Source organism: Megalops cyprinoides, chromosome 1, assembly GCF_013368585.1.
Source record: "Megalops cyprinoides isolate fMegCyp1 chromosome 1, fMegCyp1.pri, whole genome shotgun sequence".
Classification (NCBI taxonomy): domain Eukaryota; kingdom Metazoa; phylum Chordata; class Actinopteri; order Elopiformes; family Megalopidae; genus Megalops; species Megalops cyprinoides.
The window spans coordinates 29,551,363-29,568,738 of record NC_050583.1 but is presented as its reverse complement, the minus strand read 5'-3'; the positions used below and the strand labels follow the sequence as shown (position 1 = coordinate 29,568,738).

At 39.7% G+C, this 17,376-nt stretch overlaps 2 protein-coding genes across 2 annotated transcripts in view; both read right to left on the bottom strand.

The window, feature by feature from the left end:
- Nucleotides 1–9: 9 nt before the first annotated feature.
- Nucleotides 10–4,865, bottom strand: mief2 (mitochondrial elongation factor 2). The gene is made up of 4 exons (XM_036540941.1): nucleotides 4,723–4,865; nucleotides 2,304–2,465; nucleotides 1,876–2,041; nucleotides 10–1,509 (listed from the first exon to the last, which is right to left on the bottom strand). The coding sequence occupies exons 2-4, from the start codon at nucleotides 2,436–2,438 to the stop codon at nucleotides 449–451; spliced, it is 1,362 nt and encodes a 453-aa protein (XP_036396834.1). The 5' UTR covers nucleotides 2,439–2,465; nucleotides 4,723–4,865; the 3' UTR covers nucleotides 10–448.
- An 11,326-nt stretch (nucleotides 4,866–16,191) lies between these two features.
- LOC118792727 (lethal(2) giant larvae protein homolog 1-like) overlaps nucleotides 16,192–17,376 on the bottom strand; it is a 49,501-nt gene continuing 48,316 nt past the window's right edge. Inside the window, exon 23 of the mRNA XM_036550638.1 lies at nucleotides 16,192–17,339. The gene's annotated coding sequence lies outside the window, so the exon portion shown is untranslated. The remainder of the gene's footprint in view (nucleotides 17,340–17,376) is intronic.

Sequence of the window (17,376 nt, the reverse complement as noted above, 5' to 3'; positions counted from 1 at the left end):
GTTATTGATTTTATAAATTCAATTATACAGGCTGCTCTTTGAGAGGTATACTGTAAGTTGGCAATCAACCAGTCCCCCCCAAACCAAAGGAGGAATCAAAATGATTGAGATTAAGTGCACAGTACAAAATGCATACATTAGAAAAATAAACACCTTATGTATAGGTTAAAGGCAACTCAGTCTAGAAACCCAAGCTATACCCTACATTTCAGATAAACAAAAAAGAATAATTTTGCAAATGGGTGTATTATGAGGGTTTATAAATCAGTAGTTCTGCATAGTTTTTTTATTTATATGAACACACTTCAAATAATTCCTCACACTACCAAGAAAAAATAAGATATCCATTGGAGTGCCATTCTTTCCAAGTTAGATCTCCAGGTCTTACTGCTAATAGCATAACTGCTGGTTTTGAACGAAGTAGTCCAGTTACAGAGCGAGGTAATATTTATGGTTGGAGCAGTATTTCTGGCTCAGATACAGCACAGTACAGCATAAAACCCATTTCATCTATTTCTTCTTCAGAAAAATCAGACAGCAAATTTACTGTCTGCTTGAAATAGCTTGGTAAACAACCTATTTCCAGGTAACCAATGATCTCTGTGATGGCCTGCTGGAATCTATCAGCCAAAGCAGCCTCAGTCCAATCATATTCTTTCTCACTGAGATGTAGAATGACATTTGTCAGATGTCCACCTGACAGCTTCCTCAAAGTGGGACTGTTTCTGCACACTGCTTTGAGGGTTTTTAAGCACTGCTTTCGAAGACCATGGTCCTCTGCATCCAACTCTGAAAGCCTGGCAGTTTCAGAGGTATAAAGACTGTGGAACCACATGTTGTCAAAACTGCCAGTGACCTCCAGCTGGGCCGTCAGTACAGTGTCATCCAGACGAATGGTGGGCAAGATGTTGATGTACAGCTGGCTGTGTTGATTCTGAATCTCTAGTTTCAGTTCCTGGGACCCCATCACCGGTCTGACCGTACACTCAAGTGTGTTGCTAAGAGAGGGCCAGTTCATGGTCTCCATCACTGACTTGTTCAGGACCTCAATTATCATCTTAGAAGAAAGGTAACCCCCGACCATGTATTTGTCCCAGAAACTTCGGCCACGGGGGAAGTACTCCAGGTTTATCCGTCGGACCATCCAGAACTGGGGCTTGCCCAGGATCGTATCTTCCCCTGGGATGAGTTTCCAGAGCATTGACTCAATTTGCAAAGGCACAAGAAGACAGGCGTGGTCCGCAGCCACAACCTGGAGATCATCCAGCAGAGAGCCGCCCAGATGCATCTCCCCCAGGGGCATGTCAGGGTGCTTGGTATGGAGGAAGCCTTGGATTTCTGTGCATATATCCAGAGCTTGTTGTTGAGCCTGGCTGACGTCCTCCACAGAGAGAGCCACGTGAGACTGATAGTACTGCTGCAGCCTCTCCTGAAGGCTGAGACACAGCTGAATCCTCTTCACTTCAGTCTTTGGCTTCTCAGCCACATTACTTGAGGGCTTGGACTGCTCTGTTAAAATATGATCAATGTTGGTAGCCAAAAGCAAAACCAATACCTTTTGCTCTGTTAAATGTAAAATTTAGAGAAAACAGTCATTAACCTACAAATACTGTACTTCCCCATGAACCCCTGCTTTTTGAACAGAGACCACTATTTTTCAAGCCACATGGGTAAAACTGTTCACTTGAACTTTGAAAGAAAACACGTAGAAACAAACAAACTGAGATAACATGAAGACTTGGGAAGCTCAATATCAAAGGTTTTGGACACAAGGCTAGGCTAATTTATAAAAGTACTCAAATTCAGCTATGTAAAACAGAATCAGATACACAGATGTTTCAGAGGTACTGTCAAATAAAACTCAAACATTTATACCTTTCTGCGCTTTGGCTGCAGCAGCAATCTGCTTCATAACCACCCCTTCAATGCCCTTCTTCAGTAGCTTTGGAGAGGCACTGACCAGGCTCAGCTCCTCCCAACCATCTACCGTCTTTTGGTCTGGTTTCTCATCATCCGGGGTTCTCCCAGCACGCTCGATTAGCTGCAGGGGCACAAAACTTAGCTGGATGCACATATTGGGTAGTCAAGTCCCTCTTCTGCTTAACCCCCCCAACCCCCCAACCCTCCACCCCTTATGCAACCCTGTTTGGAATCACCAGGTCACTGTATGTGGTCAAGTCAGCTTTCTTATAAAATTTTCACATTTGAGTGAGCAAATTTTATGGTTCTCTGTCAGTGACGTGGAATTAAATTCTCAAGTTACTATTCCATACCTGAAATTTACAAGAATTAGGTGACCTTACCCGTTTTACAGCAAGTGTGGCAATTCCTAGCACTGCTGCCCCCCCTACGCCAAGCACCAATCGGGCATTTGCAAGAAGGAAGTCAATAACAGCTGCAATTCCATCCTCCCCCCTCCTCTTCCCTCGATAGTCCATTTTCCTTTTTTGCCTTTGTGATAGCACCTAAAAAACAGTGGTTGTACTTCATCAATAGATGTATGTATTGTCTGACCCCATACCAGCATCAGTTTAGAAGTAAAGGTTTTATGAGAAGCTCCCATTTTTATTTCCCAACTAACACTTCATTCAAAAACGAGCAGTAAGACGTTTCTTATCAATAGTTGGCCTACAAGGAAAAACACTACTTTTCCTAAAAGGCCATAAACCAAGTGTGGTCTGTCAGACATTGTTACTGATTACACCAGTAAAAGCCGACACATTAATCACACAAAGCCATACAGTATAAAGCTTGAAAAAATGTTATGGACCTGTAAATCACTGCTGTAAAATTATATGACACCACTTGGAGCCACTGGCTTCCATAAACTGAAAGATGTGTACAGCACTCACGTTGGTCTTCTACAGGCTAACTAGTCACTTTCAATTTAAAGACAACACTTGTTTTAAATTTACAAAAAAGAAATGACATTTCCATGTAGCCCTTTGTAAAGATATGAGCACAATGTCTGTGCATAGTATCAGCAGAAAAGCATAGTCTATATGCAAGCAAATACACTGTAGGGGAGAATGTTTTGAATGTTTGTATCAAGGCAAGCAATTTATGCATTAAAGCAAGCAGAACTGTATCTCAGTTCCTGCTGCCAAAACACCACACTCCAATATAGCATATGCACCTGACACTGGCACTTCACTGAAATAGATCTCCATGAGCTGCAGCAATTCAAAGGATGAGGGTGTTGACTCAGTACTGTCTTTTGACATCTATCGGCCAGTGGTTATTTTAAGATATATGCGTGCAAGTCAGTATTACCTGTACAATTTATTAACCCACTCTCTAAGATGCCTTTGTTACAGTTAGTGGGTGAAAAGGTAAGAGCAAAAGAAAATAGCCCCCAGCCATGGCTGAGAGTATCATGTGTACATAATTACTTGATGTACATAATTAATTGAGTGTTCAAAGAATTTATGGATCCGATATCAAATATGACCGAACCCCAGTTCTTCTGTAAACACTTTCAGGCTGCATGCAACACTTGCCACCGTATGTATGGTTCTCATATGACTGACTATAAGGCCTGCTTTACCATTACGCCACGCTGCTGCCCTGCAACACAAATCTTACCTGACATTTTAGTCTATTCATATACAATCATTAATAGATATTTTATTCTATTTTTTTTTTTGTTTGTTTGATTGCTTTTCTCTCGCTAGTTATATGTTCTGTAACGTTAACCATTAATTTGCATTACATTTACGTCTAAATTCAAAATAGGAACAGCAGTGATCAAAATATATGAGTTAACACTGTGTGGCTAACGTTAGCTATATTTTTCTGATGTTACCAAAAACGTATTCACATAACCTTGCTGGCAAAAGAGCCATCCAGCTTGTTATGCATAACCTTACTCAGTCGGCCACTGGTTTTAGCTATGGTCGCTAGCTCGCTAAATGTGCAAATAAAGTTAGCTATCCATATTGGGCTGTGGATACCAGGCGATTTAGTTATCCTGCTATGTGATAGTTCACTTAAATTATTCGTGTAGCTACCTGTGTTAGTTGCTAACTGGTTAGTCTAACTACAGTAGCTAACTACGTGTCTTCTATAGCCAACCAACTGGGGCAGGGCTGTACTTGGCACAGTACAATACCAGTGCCAGGAAAAAAAGTCAATAGCTCATCAAAAGTGCACTGACTGCATTCGTCCAAAACGGTAGCCAACTTTAGGTGTGATATCTACAAGCCAACTATCTAGCGACTTCACCATTATGTTTTGTTAGCTAGCTAACGTTAGTTCGTAACGCTAACGTTACATTCCGCCAACAAACAGCACGCAAACAAGAAAGTCATTTGGAGCTTCGCTGACAACACGCTAACTTAACATCAGGTATTTAGTCGTGCACTTAACAACATGTTAGCTACACAGTCTCACATATCATAACAAACCTGCTAATTTTCTTGCAAGATAGCTAGCCAGCTAACTTTGCATAAGTAGCCAGCTCGGTTAGCTTGGTAGCTAACACCAATGCTTGATCCCTACCTAACATTAGCTAAAGATGACACACTAGCACTATTACTATCGAGCTAATGTTGTCTTAGCTGTACTTCAAACTTAGCTAACGTAACTAGACAACCATTTTGCCAAGGAAAAAACTTTACAGACGCATTTTTATAACGAAAGCTAGCAAAGTTGGTTGCTATCTAGCAAACAATAACCATCGGCCAGCTAGCTACATATTATGCGAACACTACTCCAACTTACCTAGTTTTAGTTTACTGTTCCCACACCATTGCTTCAACAAGAACACGTCTAGCTAGTATAACGCCAGCTAGCCAGCTAACTAGCTAGCTGTTAACGTTACACCGCAACCTTTCGTGCAACCTGTCTCCTACCCCTACAGGCACAAACCCAGACTCGTCTGTGTTGATGACGTCGTGTCGTTGAACCAATAGTAAAACGGAAAGTCTGTGCTCACATGTCTGTAAATAGACCGACAGCTGGTATTGTAGAGGGGTTTTTGAAGAGAGCAATTCAACAGGGGAAACGCTGCGTAGCCACAGTTTGTGGGTAAAAGGTCTCTTAGTCTTTGCAACATTTCTTGCCCATTTTATCCTTATTGGCAGGTAATGGAATTGTTTTCCCATTGCGGTTCTATGTTTTGACATGCAACATTTTGACATCAACATGCCACAATTATTGAATGCCGGCATGCATTTCTGCAGTTTCACTGGCTCACCTCTTAAGTCGTTTGCTGAAAATATCTGGCTTTGCCACATTGAAATTTCTCACAATCAAGACAGCTGCTGATGGGCATGAATCTGGGAATCTGTTTGAAGTGAGAAGTCGATAGCGCTGTAAAGGTCATCAGCATCATGTGAATTATCTAATGCCAATTAAGCAATATGCATTTGGAGCAGACTCACATGCAAAGTATGTTTACAGGGATCAGGTTTGTCTATAATGCAGTCACAGTACAATTGTAAATGTGAGTCACCTTTGTCAGATCTTTGAAGGCATGACCCATGCGCTGTGCCCATGCTTCATCAGGAGAATGGTGATATGAAATACTTTGACCTGAAGGTACAGCACTGCGATAAGAACTCCATGGGGCAACTGACTGTCCCATCCCAACAGGGTTGTTCCTCTCAAACACAATCTCTGTCTGTATTGGTCCCTCAGTGATGAACAAAATCCCCATGGGGGTCAGGGATTCAGTGGAAATCACTGGCCATCTTCCCACACAGACTGAAGACCCACCTCTTCAGACTGAATCTTGGTTCCACCTCAATCCCTGCCCCCTAACACCTGATACTTTTAGTACTTGCTGTTTATTTTGTGTATGGTATTGCAATGTGTTTTGGGTTCTGTGATCTAGCTACTGATGTATGATTGTATACTTGGCTTCCTTTGTCTAGTCAGGTTGCACAAGTTAAGAGTGTAATGCTCACGCTCACAGGTCTGGGGGTGTTGTTAGCCTGGTCTGATACTGATGCTCATTCACTTTGAAAGGATATACTTATATCCTATTGTGCTGGAAGTCGCTCTGGATAAGAGCATCTGCTAAATGAATGTAATGTAATGTAGTGTAACCCACAGATTCCCTAGCTCAATTATTCTGAGAAATTTTATAGAAGATATGGGCCAGATCCTGGGCTTCACTGTGGCAGATTCATGCCCATTACCATGAACTGCTTGTCCATTTAGGTGGATGAGGCCTTCCAGGGGAAGTTACACAACACAGACTGCTACATCATACTCAAGGCAAGTGTGATCTTCACATAGTATAGCACACCTTTACCACCATCCAAAAATATTTGATTCGCATGTTCTTAATGTTGCATTTGTTACTTTAAATGTTTTTCTGACTTTCGTGGATGAAAAATGACAATAAATGACAATAAAGTAATGACAATGATTCTTTAAACTAACAAGTTTCTAATGGATTAGCCAGGAAGCCACTTTAGATAAGAAATATATCTGCTATCCTTGCAGTCAACCTACATAATTACCTGGGTGCAAAGTGCCTGCCCATATGATAGGGAGAGAGAGAGCGAAGGGCTCCTTGTAGTCAGTCAAACTGCTTCCCAGATGTTGTGACTGCCAACTATGTCACTGAAATACGTTTTCCACTTTTAGATATTTGACATGGTATTAGACACTAAAATTGTTGAAGAAGGAACAGCAAGTCAATCATTCATAGGGTACACGATATGTGATGAAGTAAATACTGAATGAATAAATTGTCTGAATGTAGGAGGATAGGTTTGATTGGTCTTGCAGGTGGTATTTGGTGAAACTGGAAACTGCAGCTGGTTTCTGTGCAAATGGACTCTACTGTACATGAGAAGAACAACATCAAGCCAAAGTCTCTCTCTGCTTCCCTGGCCCATGGTGAGTCCATAGACCTTATCCATGTGTCACTGTAGATCACTCTGAACATATTCAAACAAAGTAATAATCTTAAACAGAGTCTTTGGTTGTGATAAAATTGGCTGACTTTTTGCAGCCTTTCTTCTCGCAAGATACTGGTTTGGAGATACTTGTCTGGAGAGGAATAAATGCCACAACTAAACCCAGTTGTCTCGTTAATCCAGTTTACGATTAATAAAGCAGGTATTTTGGAACATGGATCTCATAACGACAATGATAAATAAGACTGAACCTTCCTGTAGTTAACTTTAAGAAATGTACAGCATAGTCCTGATGTAACGATCAGTGTACATTCTGTCAGATTATTCTGAGAGAAAATCAACAGGAATGAGAGAGGGGGCAAAGCAGAGATCACTTTGCTGGTTCAGAACAAAGAAACTCCAGGATTTTAGGAAATTCCTGGAAATCAGCCTGAGGAGATTGTGAAGCATATGACTGAAGAATTATCTGCAGTTCCCAGGCTCTGTGAGGTACCACAGGCCACCATTAATGGGTTCCTCCTGCAAACTGTGCTGCTTGCTGCTAAACTACAAGCACCACACTGCTTTTGCTTTTGCACATTTAGACAGCTTCATATGAAGACCTCTAATGTTTTAGTGCTCAAGAATAGAGCTTACATCATGTTAACTGTCAGGTCATTACATAATTAAGAGTGTAGTGCTCAGGATGTTTCAAAGTCCACTGTGCAGTTAAATAAACCAGTCTGCAATGTCCCCTGCACAGGAACCAAAGTGTGTCATAGTACAATTGATCCAAATGTCAGAACAGTGTCAGCATGCATGCTCATGGATGCATTAGAGTTTGTACTGTATGTAGGCTTGGGCCTGGGTACCTGGAGTTGCCTAAAATGAGCTACAAGCTATCAGTGTAATATAAGGACAAGATCAAAATAGATGTCCTTTCAGAGCTGAGACTGGTGCTTTTGGAACCAGTATATCAATACCCCACAACACACACAAAATACTACATGTTGCAGACTTTTAAACTTCAGAATTGCTTACCAGAAGAGGGGTTAGGGCACATGGACACTGTAGACTGCTAGGCGTTCCTGTTCTTGGAAACCAAAAATACAGCATTCCCAGAAATACAGGTGACCTGTAATTTTCAATGTAGATCATATTTATTACCCCCAAATTAGTCTTTCATTTTTTATAGTATCTCAGTGACCTCTGCTGATCCCAAAGTAACTGGATTTTGTTGCATCCAGTCATGTGGTTGTGGAATATGAGGCATTAGGATGCTGAGTTATAGACTTTGACTGGACCTTTAGTTGAAGTTTGCACTCAAAGCACTGTGAGAAGAGAAGATGACACAGACACTGCAACATTTTTCTCTCCTGTGTCACATAGGTACTGGGTGCCTGTGGAAAATGAGGAGGCCCATGAGCAGGCAAAGGAGAAAGAAGGGGAGGACAAGCACAAGCAGCCAGAGGAGGACCTTTGGCGTGTTCTGCACTTCTGGCAAACTGCAATGCCTCCTGTATGGGCTAGCTAACCTTCATTTTCAGATGACAGCAGAAATTTAAGAGCCTCTTCCCAGGGAAACTGAATATTAACATTGTCTCATGTGTGTCATATTCTGTGTGTTGTCTACTGACTCAATGCAAGTCCCCCTGCAGTCACTTCAGTCTGTTGTGATTACATAATGAATTTGCATTGGGTCAACAGAAGTGGCTGAACGGGCTACGTCTTGCAATGACTGACCAGCTGGTGTTATCCTACTGCAGTTCTCTCTCCTGTCAGCAGAGGGAGATGTTGGACAGTGGAACTGGGCTTCACCTGTTATTAAAGTCTGTGTTTTTTCATAACTGTATGAAATTTCAAGAAATCTACAAAAATATTGACTTCTCTCTAGGTTGGAAACTAAAATCTGATTACAACTACTGCGTCATTATTACCCTCTTCATTTTTATTTGAATTGTCTTCAATTGATTAGAGCCTTTCCCAGCTTGGATTAATTCCAAAATTGCAGTTTTACTTGCAAAGAACTTTATGGGTAGTAGGTAGCTGGAATTTTGTACCTTAAACCAGTACAAAAGTACAAATGATAAATAATACATTGTAGAAGTACATAAATATGGAATACTCTTAGGCATGTCTTACAGACCCAACTCAATTCAAAGTCTGAAATATATGTGAAATCACACAGTTATTCGATAAAACCACTCAAGTGCTGGCTCAAATGATCAGTTAAATTGATTTAGCCTTATGGGAGTTGTTACAAAGACAGAGTTCAGAGTGGACAGAGTTCAGAGTTTTCGTTTACAGGCTAAAAGCTGTGCTCTGATGGTAGGAAAATACAGAGATTTATTTAGAAAAAGTTGGGGGTTGGAGACAATGTCCTCCCCTTTCTTCTGTATTTTTTTTTATGTCTGAGGCCTTCCTGCTCCCTTCGACTTTACCACTGAACATCACCACTCTGTCCTGATGTGCACTACGCAGTGAAACAAACCAGATAGCTATTCTGAAAACAAGAACAGATTAGATAAAACAGCTGAAGTACTCTGTGATTTATGCACCAGGTTTGCTCAAGAAGAAATAGTGCTGTTATTTTTTTGTACAACATATAAATGAACGTTTGAAGTTTGTCCTAAGGAGACGTTTACTGTATGTGTTCACATTAAAGTGGTGCAGATGCCCCAGCAGTAGCAGAACCGGAAGTTTCTGACTGACTACAACAGGGAGGTCACGATCCACAAAGGAGTCGGATGGAAGACAGCATGTAGTCCAGCCTCTACCACTCCAATATCAATGGTACACAGCTTCTGCTTTCCCACCTGTCCCTCCCCAGAGGCTAAGCTGTGTTATATTTTTGTGCAATAAAGCTTAAGTATTGAAAATATAAAAGTCTCAAAACTCCCAAGACTGTAATTTTTTATTTTTCTACATAACAGTTTAGGATGCTTTAATAAGTGAAGTGGGTTTGAAGAATATGAAAAATTTAAAATGTATTATTTATCTTTTTATCTAATTTAAAAAGACAATGTATTTGAGGTTCCTGGATTTCAGTTTAGTTCAACTGTAGAGTCAGGTAAAATGTTGCATTTGAATTGAAATTGTGGCCAGTTTATAAACAAAATTTCAGTCATAAGTTACTGTTACTGTAATGAATACAAAATTACTGAAATTAAACATTCCCAAGAAACAGACTATCACCTATTAAAACATAAGTACAGATTTTGTCAATGAATTGAGAGCAGCATTTATGATTTTTTGAATGGCCTTATTGTCATATGGTCTTGCTGAATGTTATAGAACCTTGCCATTACCTAGTATTAACTAGTAGAATGGTTATACAGTACAGACTGAGGACAGACATCCTGTTTTATATTCCCCAAAAGGAGGTATAATTCTAAGGCCATGCATTTTAGACTCAGATGAGGAGGGAAAAGTGCTTGTCAGAAGGTTTAGATAACATCTCAGAGGTTTGGCTCACAGATGAGCTGTTATGCTGGGTTAATTGTTTCAGTCTGTGGGGTCAGGAAGTACTCATTTCATTACTTAACTCTATTAATCATATGCTAACGTTCTTTAACAATCAGAAAAATATCCTTAAAAAACTTCCTGCACTATAGATTCTAATCCTTACATATTTAATTTAAAAGTAAAGTATGGTCTTTTCTAAAATTGTACACTTGATGCTTAACCATTGTTGTTGTCTCTCATTAATGACCATAGAGATTGTCACAGACTCCAGGAACCATAACACAATTTCATATTGACGGTAATGCCACCTGCATTTCTGAGATGATTGATTTCAAAACGTCATGGAGTATGACATGTTAGATTGCCTGGTATGTTGACTGCAGTCAACAGACACATAATGAAGGAATAGTTGTCATAAAGTACACTCTCATGATAATAGCAGCAAAAAATGACTGTTTTATTCATAACATGCATTATGCATGAATCCATTGCCAAACACACAAGACCATACGGAAAACCAAATGCAGGCCATTAAAATCCAGTTTGTTCAAATGTTCAAATGATCATTTAGAAGGTATTTTGTTGCTGAAGGCAGAGAAAGAAGTCCACCATACTATGGGTTCTTCAGAATGTGAAATGGGATATGGGAGGAATTGTTTCCAAAGAGTCTGTGGGATGTTAACCAACTTGGGCTTTTTTCACTGTTTTGGGATCTTCTCATTTTGTATGGGAGATGTGTGTTTCTTTGCGTACATAGCTCCATGTGAATGATTAATTTAGTTCAGCAATTTCCGAAGTAAGCCGCAAGAATGTGGCCAGCTGGTTCTTATTTCCTGGCTTTCTCTGGTGAAGTCCTGGGGCATGTGACGCCCTTTCTGTCTAAGCCCAAGTCCTAAAGCCAAATGATGACATCATCAGTAGGCGGGGGTGGGGGCAGTTTAATGTGAGGTGGTAACTCCCCTTGATGATGTCTTTTGGATGTGTGTCGTAGTTCTCTTTGGACTAATAAGACTTCTTTATGAATTTAAAAAGATTGTGCAAATACATATTTGTTTGTAAAGGAGACAGAATTTATATTATTTTGGGGTTGTCTTTTAGGTGCCATTTGACAACATTACACATGGGTTGGCAGAGTAGCAGACTCAGCTGAGGCCAAGTTTGGAGAGGATATCATGAACTGATTTCTAATCAGAAATACTTGTGTTACATCCCAGTTATGAAAATAAAAATGAATTCACCAAAGACAAGGATATTTAACTCTTTTTATGGCAGCTTTGATTAAAATGAGGTGATTTATTAAAGATATGAGCTAGACTACTTCTTCTGCTTGGCTCTCAGAAGCCTTACAGTGACAATTCAGACTGTAAGAAACACACCAGACTGTTTGGGTATTGATTAAATTGTTATCAAACATGAATTTGTAAAAGTACTGGGTGGTTCATAGGGTCATCTTTCCTAAAATTCCATAGCGTGAAGCAAATTGATGAAAACAGCCTCTGGACAAGAAAATTCCGCTAGGGGGTTACACCCATATCTTTTTGATGTCAAATGATACTCTAAGACTCTGACAAATAATAAAAAAGTAAAACCATTTATTTTACTTGGTCAGGAACTGTAGTCCCTGAGCAAGTCTTGTTGGAAATTGCTGGAAGAACCAATCTCCCTAATTGACATTAAGTGATTAGTGGAATTGTTCCAGGTGCTTCAGTGAGAAGAGCTTTTTTGCCGTCAGAAAAGTGTTCTGACTTCTGCCAAGAGGATCTTACTGGTGATGACATCAGGCGTCTGGACCATGGGAAAGAAGATGGGGGCCAAAGCATTACCAGAATGACAATGTTTCATAGGGAGATCTTAAACTCTAATGTCTACAAAACAACTCAAAAATTTAAACGATTAATGTTATCAGTGATCCTTTTCTGCATCATCTTCAATGTTTGTTTTGGACCTTGATTAGTTTCCTTAAATGCTGATATGACAATCAGTGAAGTACAATATAACTTCTGTCAAATTCCCATCATTTCACTATGAATGCAACAATCACCTCAGGTATACAGCACATATGGGTGGGCACTCAGACTGATCAAATAGAGATCAAGCTGTGCTGAAACTATTGTCAAGTGAGCCTGAATGAGTGATGGACGTAGGGGCCTGGCATACAGTCTGGGCCCAAACACACACAACAGCAGAGCCTCATTCCACCCTCATGCCCTCCACTTGGCCGCTGAGTGCACTGCAAGTCTACACTGAGCACAAGAGGTCCAAGGACATGGAACACCCCAGGAAGCTGTGGCTGGTGTGTAAGGGCAAAAAGCCACACCATTTCACCCGCTGCCTCCATGGCTGGAGCCCCTTCAAACAACCACCCACTCAGAGACCGTGGAGTTACAGCATCTGTGAATGGCTTTCACCACTGGCATAGACACAACACATACTTTAATATATTTAGGCTGCCTAGTTCAATTTTATTTTTACTCTTTATATGGGTCAAGACTGGGACAGCAATTCTAGAAATAAAATTACAAGATTGTCATATGTGCACAAACCAAAGCAATGTTACTTATGTTTGTATATGACCGCATGCTAAGAAATTAATTAAAAATTTTGAGTTGAAAACATGAATATCATATATCAAGATTATTTGTTTACAATTCTCTTTGTAATTTGTCTGTTGGCTCTCAGAAAGTTATTGGCCATTTTTTGTTTACCAGACCTTTCACATTGCACACTTATTTTATGCAGACTGAGCTTTGTTTGTGTACCTTTATGGCCTTTCTGTGATGTAGATTTGATCTCCAGACCTTTTCTTTTTTTTTTTTTTTTTTTTCCAATTCTCTTTTTATTATGATTTTACATGGTTACATTTATAAAATACATAATTGAGAATTTAACTCCATAGAACAATAATACTGGGGTGTATATCTGAAATTCTAAAAACAAAACCACCGATACAAAAGGGTTGACAAGAAATAAAATAAAATAAAAAGGGTGGGGAATGGATATAAATCCAAACCTTAGACAAATGATGGTTGAACCTGTTTAACATATCTAATCCATTTTTCCCATCTTCTCAAAAATAGATCCCGCTGCAATCTTATAGCAAAAGTAATTCTTTCCATCTTAAAAATGTCATAAATTATATCAAACCATTCGTCCACTGCTGGTTTTTCTAGTTTAAGCCACTTCCTTGTTATGGCTTTTCTAGAAGCAGCACTCAAAATCTGAAATAAGTATTTGTCATTAACGGAGACATTTTCTGATGGTAGAACTCCTAAATATAATGTCACAAACTCAAAAGGAATGTTTGTCTGGAATACTTTTTGCAGAATGTTATAGACCTCCTGCCAGAAAGGGAACAATATTGAACAAGACCAGAATATGTGAAAATGATTTGCCTCGAGGCTTCCACACTGTCTCCAACATTTAGATGAATTAGTATAATGTCTTTTTTGAGCTGGAGTGATGAAAAATCTGATAAGGTTTTTCCAACAAAACTCTCTCCATAGTGTTGAATTTGAGGTTTTCCATTGTATCTCACATAAATGTTCCCAATCTTCTTCATTTAGGACTAGATTTCCTTCCCTCTCCCATTTCTGTTTTACTTGCAGCGGACTACCTTTCATTTTTTGTAAGCCCCTATAGAGTCTTGAGATGGTTTTTTGGCCTGAGCCTGAACCATATGCATCCATAATGAAGGAATAGGAATAATGAAGGAATTGTGAAAACCAAACTCATCCAGGACTCTAAACAAAAAAGACCAATTCACACAATCAAACGCCTTTTCTGCATCTAGCCCTACCAATACTGCTTCTAAATCCTGTTCTGTTATATGGCTTATTACATGTAGGGTCCGTCTGATGTTATCTTGGGTTTGTCTTTGATGAATAAAACCCATCTGGTCAAGGCTAATGATTTGTGGCAACAGTCCTTCTATTCGCTTGGCAAGTATATGTGTAAAGATCTTATATTCCTGGTTTAACACACTAACCGGTCTGTAATTACTGCATTCAGATTTATCCTTCCCCTCTTTTGGAATAAGCGATATTACTGCTTCTCTCCAGGAGGGGGGTATTATATTCCTTTTAAGGACCCAATTAAAGGTAGACTGCAACACAGGGATCAATGAATCTCCCATCACCCGACACCATTCTGAAGGAAATGGCTCCAGACCTTTTCACTTCAACACCAGCAGATTCTGCTTATAACTTTATCAATGCTTGTAATGCTTAAGTCTACAGCTGTAATCTTTGTATTGAGAAACAATATCTATAATACAAATTTAACTGTTTGATGGGAATGTATTGCACTTAACCAAAGGAAATTGTTTGTATATACATGTAGTGTAAGGAGACAGCAGATAAAATCTCTTAAATACACATTTTAACTACAGTTGAGAAATATCATACAAATAACTGTAGGATTCATGAATGGAAGCTGCCATATTGCTCCTCACAGGAAATGAACGATCATACACATACTGAGTGAGTACATGTGAACATGTGAATTCAAACCAGATGGGCAAGGCTCATACAACTGCCTCTACAATGTAATGACCAATGAGACTGAATCGCACCACATACAGCGTTAACCACTTAAAAAGTCCTTGGCTTGTAAGAATTTGAGGGGGGGGGGGGGGTGTTACATCATGCTTTACAATCATTTTCTTCCTTACAACGAAGTATGCCTTTCATTTCCCTTGGTAAAGAAGATCAAATTAAACACTAGGAAGGAAATGCTTTATTTAACATTAAATCAAATGCAGAATTTTCAATTACATACAACGCTAAACCATCAAGTAAGTAACAGGTACATTCTACATGAGAAAAAGAAGAAACCGAATTTAACTGTAAACTATAGTCTTAGAAGTTTCACAGAATAGGTGCCAACAACACAATATTTTAAAATTCCATTTGTGTCTTCATTTGAAAGAAAACATACACACAAAACATGTATAAAATAAAATGACAATGTTGGTGGGGTCCCTTTCAAGGTAAGAAGTGGTTCTAATGACAAAAACAGAATGGCTGCGTGTACTCAAACCAAGACCTACTGAGCAGTGGAGTGTTTCCAGCAAGATGGTCATCCATGGCATTTTACATGCAAAATGTATTTTGGAATGCTGTGTCATTCTTCATGTTATATAGCCACACAAACCAAAACTCCCAAATGTTCCTCAAGAAAACATTCATTTTTATGAAATACAATTTACTGACAGTAGTTGTGTACCATATTCACTCAATCGGCACCTAAACAATTAAACAGGGACTTTCGCAGATGAAAAAATGCCTTGAAATGTTGAGAGCAGAATCTGGTCCAGACTGAGGAGGATCTTTTGTTCTCCCTCACTCACAACTCAAGCACCTGCACCTAGTTTCCTTTTACTTAAAAAGATAACATTGGCTTTACTTCATAAAGTTAAACACTTTTGGAAAAGTTGAACCTTACAGTCTAAGTCACAACAGTCCCTTTGTTGTAATTGAACCTCAATACCCTTCAGCACCCCAGACTGGGGGTTTTCCATACATCAGGTTCACACCATAATCACTGCCCCCCCCCCCCCCCCCCCAAAAAAAAAAAAACACCAAAGAAAACACAGTGTAAGAAATCATTAGTGCTCTACACACCAGTGCCTATAAAATATCCTTTCAATACAAAATCATACACAATTAGTTTCTACATATTGTGTTAATACTGTGAACAGAATAAAAAAGACATTACACATACATTATCAAAAGAGATTACTGTCCTTTAAAGTGACTGTACCATGACTAGGTAACGAATGATGAGCACTGTAAAGTTACCTGTTCACTTTTAAAAAACAAAGATAAAAGGTTCCTTCTTTTACAAAACAGCTTTTGGTCAAACCGCACACTCCCGGCCACTGTGTTCACCACTGTTATAGACTGATTCTACCACAGAGAAGTCACAGCAAGGAAACCATAAAGCGCATATTGAATGTGGACTGGCAACAAGATGGGGCAAAAGCAAGTGTCATCAGAAAGAGGGAGAAGTTATTTAAGAAAGGTAATCTTGGCAACTGAGAAACACCAAGCACCACACCTATCCAATCTTAAATCATAAAAGAAAAAAAAACTGTTAGGCCTGCCAGTACACCCGGAGTGATGTTATAAATCCATAAAAAAGATGATCAAACCCACAGGGTCCAAAGGGATAACTTTTCAGTGGCTGCTTGGTTTTAAACAAACCATTACAGCTTAAAAATTGCTGGAACAAAAAGAAAATAACTTAGGAACAATGGAAGAGGAGTTCAGTCCACCATCTACATCACTCCTGCTACTCACACTGTGGAATAGCAGCTACTGCGTCCTCAGGGCCCTTGGTGGCAGACAGAAACTGAACGCTCACAGAGAGGTGGGGGTGATCAGAGGGCCTGGGGGCAGCTATTGAAACAAGTAATGGTGACCCTTAAAAAACATTGTCTGTCAGGAAAGACATGCAATCATCAGTGGCAAATGAAGAATATGGGCAGTTTTTAGGATGTATGCTGTCTTTCACCAGATGTTGACCTTGCTGATCCTGATCTGGCCATGGTGTGACAGAAGGTCTGGGTGATGGGGCAGAAGTGCCAGGCTTTGAACATCTTCGCCGCTTGGCACACAGTGGCACAGTGGAATCCCCCTCCCACACGCTGGCTTAGAAAGGAACCAGGTTCAGATCAGATCAGCAGCAGATGAAGGTCACGGTATGAAACTAAGGCTGCCAGATCTCTTTTCTGTCTCTCACTTTTTTTTCCCCAAAGGCATTCCTTGTTAAACATGGATGTTAACTTCAGGAGGTGGATGGGGGTGGAGTGGCAGAGTGGAAAAAAACAGCATTTTCTGTCTTTTGGCACAGAGGAAGGGTTCATGTCCTTGCGTTGCTTGTCAAAATCCTATCAAAAACAGTTCATCTGGTCCAGCTTCATTACTATTATTAGTTTTTTATATATTCAGTCAAGTTCCTTTAGGCATAATCAAACTGACTCCAATACAGTCTAGTCCTCTTCAAACAGTAACCCAGTGAAACCTGGAACAAAGACAGAGTATCCATTAAACATCAGATT

Bases quoted from the DNA above. Each gene is read 5' to 3' on its own strand.
- mief2 (XM_036540941.1), bottom strand. From the start codon at position 2,438: ATGGACTATCGAGGGAAGAGGAGGGGGGAGGATGGAATTGCAGCTGTT. The intron at 2,042-2,303 runs GTAAGGTCACCT...GTGCCCCTGCAG, and splicing joins CCACACTTGCTGTAAAACGG to CTAATCGAGCGTGCTGGGAG. The intron at 1,510-1,875 runs GTATAAATGTTT...ATATTTTAACAG, and splicing joins TGCAGCCAAAGCGCAGAAAG to AGCAGTCCAAGCCCTCAAGT.